Consider the following 6932-nt stretch of genomic DNA (forward strand, 5'->3'; position numbering starts at 1 on the left):
TTTAAGATTTATCCAAGGATTTAGAGTTTAGGGTTAATGATTTAGGGTTTAATGTTATTAAGATTTAGTTTTTTAATTTTTAGGATTTAAGTTTTAGAGTGTACCTAAAGGTTTAAGGTTTGAGTTTAGAATTTAGAGTTTAAGGTTTAGTGTTTTGGTGACGGCGTTAACAATATTAAAAAAGTTTTTTTTTGGCAATTATAATAATATTTTATTTATTTTGGAAACATAAGATAGTTTGACAAATTCTTATATTTTGTTTTTTTAAAGATATTGAATCTAAAACAACTAAATCTTATTGGTTGGTGAACCTATAAATTCAACCTAAGAGGTGAACTCAAGAATTTCTAGTAATTTATAGTCAACTTGTCAATTAAATGAGTTATTTCTTGGGTTCATCCCTTAGGTTGAACCTCTAGATTCACAAACTAATAGGATTGTGTTATTCCATATTCAATATCTTTTTAAAAAAGAAACAATTTTTTTATTTATATAACTTTTTTCTAAATGAAAAGATAAAAATAAATAAAAATAGTAGTAATTGCCAAAAAAATGTTTTTTTAATATTATTAACACTGTCACCAGAACACTAAACCCTAAATCTTAAACATTAAATCTTAAAACCTTGGATAAATTATAAATCCTAAATCATAAACACTAAATAGTAAATATTAAAAATACTAAACCTTGGATAAATGATAAACTCTAAATCATAAGCCTTAAACCCTTGGGTAAAACCTACATTGTCCAGCAAGGAGGCAGCTGCCCCCACAAAAGTCTACAAATTAGTCTATTTGTATAAGAAACAATAAGCTTTCCGTAGCATTGTTGGTTTCAACCTTTGGCTTGTCCCCCTAGAGCACAGTTCGAACCTCCTCTAAAGCTACTTATTTCCTTTTTTTTATGTCCCCACAAATTTTTTTTTCCTGATTCGCCACTGCTAAACGCTTAAACCCTTTGATAAATCATAAACCTTAAACCATAAACCTAAACATTACATCTTGAAAATACTAAATTCTTAATCTTAAACCCTAAACTTCTAATTTTTTAACACAGTCAGCAAAACACTAAACCATAAATCCTAAACACTAAATCTTAAACATTATACCCTAAATTCTTTGGTAAACCATAAACTCTATGGTTTAGGATTTATACAAGGATTAGGATTAAGGGTTTAGTATTTTTAAGATTTAGTGTTTATAATTTATGGTTTAGAATTTATCCAAAAGTGTTTCGGATATATGGTTTATAAAGATGGTGTTAAAAAAATTAAATGTTTTTTTTTGGAAACTATTACTATTTTTAATTTATTTTTATCTTTTCTATTTTAAAACATAATATAACCTAGTAAATATTTTATTTAATTTTTTAAAAAATATTGAATATGAAATAACAATATCCAATTGATTGGTGAACCTACAGGTCCACCCTTAGGGGTGAAACGAGGAAAAAATCCAATAAAACAAGAGTTATTCTTGGCTTCAGCAACCAATATGATTTAATTATTTCATATTCAATATATTTTAAAAACAAAATAAAATATTTTCAAGTTATATTATTTTTTAAAATAAAAGTTAAAAACAAATAAAAATAATAGAAGTTGAAAAAAATTGTTTTTAAAAATATTTTGAACATTGTTAGGAAAATACTAAACCCTAAACTCTTGGGTAAACCCTAAATATTTAGATAAATCCTAAAACTTAAATAAAAAATCCTAAACACTAAATTTTAAAAAATTTAAACCCTTAATCATAACCTTTAAAGCCTTGAATAAAAATATATAAAAGTAGTAGTAGTTGCTAAAAAAAATTAAATTACTTTTAACATTATCAGCAAAACACTATATCATATTTAAATACTAAACACTAAATCTTAAACACTAAACTCTAAATCTTTGGATAAACCATAAACTCTATGGTTTAGGATTTATCCTGGGTTTAAAGTTCATGATTAATGATTTATTGTTTTTTTAAGATTTAGTGTTTAGTGTTTTTGATTTAGGATTTAGGATTTATCCAAAAGTTTTTGATTTACCCAAAGATTTATTGTTTAAGATTTAGGATTTAGAATTTAGGGTTTTGCTGACGACATTAAAAATATTAAAAAATAATATTTGTTGTGACTACTATTATTATTATTATTATTATTTTTAAAAAACATAATATAAGTTGACAGTATTTAAAAAAAAATATAAACCTATATATATTCATTATAGGATATAAACTCAAGAATAATTCATTAAATAAGCATCAATTAAGGAAATGAAATAGACTGCAAGGATTGTGTTACGCACAGACAAAGCTAAAAGTAGCTAATCAAAACTGGAACCATTCGATGTTCCGAGTCAAACTCCGCATGTCCCACCAAAAATCCATATGTCTTTTTCACATAGGACTTCAACTCTTATACATTTTTCAGTTTCTTTATAAATACTTCGCGAAACCTCAACTCACTAATAAACTCATCCCATATTTAATCAAAAAAAGAACAGCCCCTAAAAATGGCAAGCTTATCAGCTATTGCAATTTCCCTCCGCAACAAGGCACTCATCACTCCAAGAGTTTTCTCTTCCGTCCCGACAAGACTCATCCATGTAATCTATTTTGTTTTTCTTATGTATCCATGATAAGATACGTGTAGTTAACCTTCTCTGTTCTTGATGATTTGACTAAATTATTCAAAGGGGAGTACGATGAAAGAAGCTTCCGTCTGTGACAAAGCCACCGAGGCTCAACAAAAGGTATCACATTTTCCTAAGAACTTCACCTCGGTTTATATTTAACTTTTTTTTTTTTTATAAACTGGCTTTCAAATATAAATGCAGAAAGAAATAAAAACATTTACAAGCCCACAGCTTGTAAACGTTTTTAATTGGGTTCTCAATTATGGTCGTTGTTTACTTTTCAATTGGGTTCTCAATTATGGGTCTTATGTTCTCTTGTTTAATGGGCTACGCCCGGTTATATTTAACTTAGGAATCAATTGTTTTAATCATACACTAGATTTTGACCCGCGCTTTTGAAGCGCGGAATATTTTACGATGAAAAATTTCACTAATAATTTAACAAATATTTTGGTAATTTTTAAAGAGTGTGTATTTAAAATATTTTTGCATTTAAATCAGTATTTTTAAATTCAACCCGATTGTGATTATACCGGTTAATCCGGAGATCTGACAATTTAATTTATGTTTTTAAAATATTCATATTAAAAAATCACTAAAACCTGAGACTAACCGATTGAACTGATGGACGACCGATATGTAATCTAATTAGATTTAAATTGTAATAGTTTCATAATTTGTAATCTTATGATCGAAATTTTAAAGTTCACTATTTTGTAATTTATGAAATTATAACGTTTCTACAAAATTCTAAAGAGAAAATGATAGATATAAAATAACTAAGATTAATTATTGTATTATTTAGAAACATTGATAGTAATATAAAAAAATATATTGTTTTGAAATATTGATAGTAGTATAAAGAAATAAGTATATTGTTTGGAAACATTAATAGTAGTATAAAAAAATAAGTATATTGTTTGAAAACATGGATAGTAATATAAAGAAATAAACATTAGTGATTTAATGTATGTTTAACTATAAAGTATAAAATGTGTATTTAATTTAAAAATTTACAAAATAAATGTTAGGTCCAACAGAATGTTTCTGTTTTAATAAGATAGATATTACTGCGCTTGCATATCCAAATTTTAAATATTTTGAAAGTATATTTTCCAAAAAAAAAAAGAAAGTATAGCATCCAGCTTGTGTTTGACTGTGCGTTTATAAGAACCAAACATATTTTGTTTAAAATTTTAAAACTGCGATCGAGTTCGTTTAGAAACAGAAAAAGTACAGAGAAAGATAAAATCAGATGGATACGTATACCATAGAGAGAGAAAAATGATGTATATACATATATGTGTTTGTGTGTGATTTGATTCCACTGTATCGTTTCACAAACGGATTTCAAATAACCAATTTTATTGGATTATGTAGGTGGCCAAGAAGGCGGACGAAGGAGCACAAACCATCTCCGAGGCCGCCGGTAACTTGAAGGATAAGGCGAAGAACACTGCAGAGGAGGCCTGGGATAAGGTGAAGGACACTACAGAAAAGATCAAAGATACCGTCACAGGAAAAACTGAGGAAACCAAGGAGTCTATCAAAGCCAAAGCCAAGACCGTCGAGAAAAGCATGAATACCAAGAACCTCAAATAATAAACATACTGTCAGTTTTAAGTTATCCATAAATCAAATAATTAATTTTAAGAAACAAATCAAATAAAATGTACTTACGTAATGTATGGAGCTTGGTTCAGTATGTTTACACCTGGTTTTGTATTAACAAAATAAATTACTTTATCAGGTAAGAATAAATCTGGGGTTATCGAACATGTGGAAATTTATGTTTGTTATAATATATTCGTAAAATAATAAGTAATAAATAGGCATGGGCACAATATCCGGATCCGAAGTACCGACCCGAAACTGATCCGAAAATCAGGGTCCCGAACCTGATTAGATCCGGGATAAATATCCGAATGGGTTCTGAATTGCTATATCCAAAGAACCGGTCCCAAACCCGACCCGAACCGAGAACCGAGTGAGTACCAGAAAATATCCGAAATGTGAATACATGTATAAGAACACATGTTATAATTATATTTATAATTATTTTAATATTTTAAATTAATATTATAAGTTAACTATAGTAGTTATTTTCAGTACTTTTGAGTATTTTTGGATAAAATATGATAGTTTGGATAAAAGTTTACCCAAAAAAACTGTATATAATGAATATTTTTGTTATTTTTGAGTAATTTAGATACAAAAATTTGAACTGAATCAGGTACTTTGATTACTTTGGATATAAATAACGGAACCCGTTTTAGATACTTTGGTTATTTGGTTATTTTTCAGGTTCCTATGCATGAGAACCGAACCCATCCGGAGCCGGAAGGACCCGACTCGAACCCAACCCAAAATTTTATAATATCCGAATGGAGGTTAATTTCAAAACCCGAAAAACCGGATACCCGAAAAAATCGATCCGTATCCGAATGGGTACCCGAACGCCTAGGCCTAGTAATAAGTAATCAATGGCCAACGCTAAGAGCTGGTGCCTTGTGTTTTGGTTTAATGGTGAAACATGCCTCTATGGATACCTTCAAGTTTCGTCCCACGATCAAACTAGAAATTACATCATTTGGGTTCATTTTATGCTAAATGTGATTTGAACATAGGAATAGACTGTATGAATGTTACAAAAGGCTTTAATTACTATTTCTAAATTTATTACTATTCAAATTAGAAAACTATAAGATATAATTAAGTTGGTTAATGGATGCATTTATGAACTTCTTTCTATAAATTTTTGTGTTGTCTTTCAGTAAAAAAATCCAGAGAAGTATCAACCAAAATATTATTCATTATACCATATTTGAGAAGTGATTTTGCTACATGTCTTCTATACAATTATTTTGACAAAAATAATATGACATGGCTATTAAAATTGATGACATGTCTTATAGATTAATATGACATGGACAATTATATTTAATATTAATTTATTTTTTGGTAAACCTTTTAAAATATGGTAATAACTCATATATTACATTTATTGTTGATTTATATTTTTGGACTTTTTAAAATATGGTAATAACTCATAAATCATCATTAAAATAAATATATTCAATTATGGAATTTCAAATTTCGAAATATCATTTAAATTAAAAATATTTCAAAAATATATACATATTTTTAGAAATTTATAAAAATTAAATCATAAAATCAAATTAAATCGTAAAATCATTAATTTCTTATATATATCTACAGATTTTATAAATGTTGTTTAATTTTAATTTTTGACAACTATGCAATTTTACATATTTATTTAATATATTTAATTAAAATAAATAGATAGAAAAATCTACCTAAGATTATAATTTAAATATATACATGCACATTCTTAAATACAATTCAAAATAAAAAAATTGTTTTTTATCTTAATTTTAAAGTTCAGTTAAATCAAATTTATATTAAAATATTGATAAGAAAAAGAAAATTTATAATATTAATAAAAATTAAATATAATTTATATTTATCTGTTAAAAAATATTTTAAATTTTTTTTACTGCACATGGTGCAGAAAAACACCTAGTTAAAAATGTATTATTTACTTTCAGTTCTGTTTATATTTAATTGGTATCAAATCTATATAGAAGTCAATGAAACCAAGAAGAACTTCCACCGGAAGAAAACAGTCAAGGCAAACCCAACTACGACAATAGCAAGCACTGCACCTTTTACGATCGAAAAAGTCATTCCACATATGAATGCTGAGTTGCGTAAAGGAATAAAAATAACAAAGAGGAAGAAAACGGAGATGACTCCAAAAACTAAGGAACCACAAAAATGCCAAGAAATAACATTCTCAAGGTAAAAACCGCCTCCAACAAAAGAGCTATGGTTATATTCACTATGTATGTGTGGTTGTGGATTTCAACTCTGCTATCTATTGGATTTCAATCCTCTCATTCAGATCATACTCTGTTCATAAGGAATGTGAAGGATAAATATGTGGCTGTCCTCGTCCATGTTGAAGACATCGTCATCGCAAGCAACAATGATGTTGTAGATCAATTGAGGAAGATCTTAAGAAGAGTTGGTCCTCTTAGATATTTCATTGGTTTCGAGATAGCAAGAGCAAGCCAAGGCATTTTGGTTTGTCAACGAAAATATATTCTGGAGCTTCTTGATGAAACTGGTTTGCTGATAAGCTTGTAGTGGCTTTATTAGCTGAGCTGGCAACTTGGAGATACTATGTTTCATCTAGAGTCTTTGCAGTTGAGAACTGGATGAGAATAAATACAGAGTGTGTCGTCTACAATGAAATCAACTTTGTATTTTGGATTGAGTCGCAGAG

At 27.9% G+C, this 6932-nt stretch overlaps 1 protein-coding gene across 1 annotated transcript; it reads left to right on the top strand.

Moving 5' to 3' along the window:
* Positions 1–2500: 2500 nt before the first annotated feature.
* On the top strand, positions 2501–4401 carry LOC130507230 (uncharacterized protein At4g13230-like). Its single transcript, XM_057001946.1, has 3 exons — positions 2501–2593; positions 2684–2740; positions 4004–4401. Exons 1-3 carry the CDS (start codon positions 2501–2503, stop codon positions 4223–4225), a joined length of 372 nt encoding a protein of 123 aa, XP_056857926.1. The 3' UTR covers positions 4226–4401.
* Positions 4402–6932: the final 2531 nt, after the last annotated feature.

The sequence above is a fragment of the Raphanus sativus genome, unplaced genomic scaffold, assembly GCF_000801105.2.
Source record: "Raphanus sativus cultivar WK10039 unplaced genomic scaffold, ASM80110v3 Scaffold4202, whole genome shotgun sequence".
Lineage (NCBI taxonomy): Eukaryota > Viridiplantae > Streptophyta > Magnoliopsida > Brassicales > Brassicaceae > Raphanus > Raphanus sativus.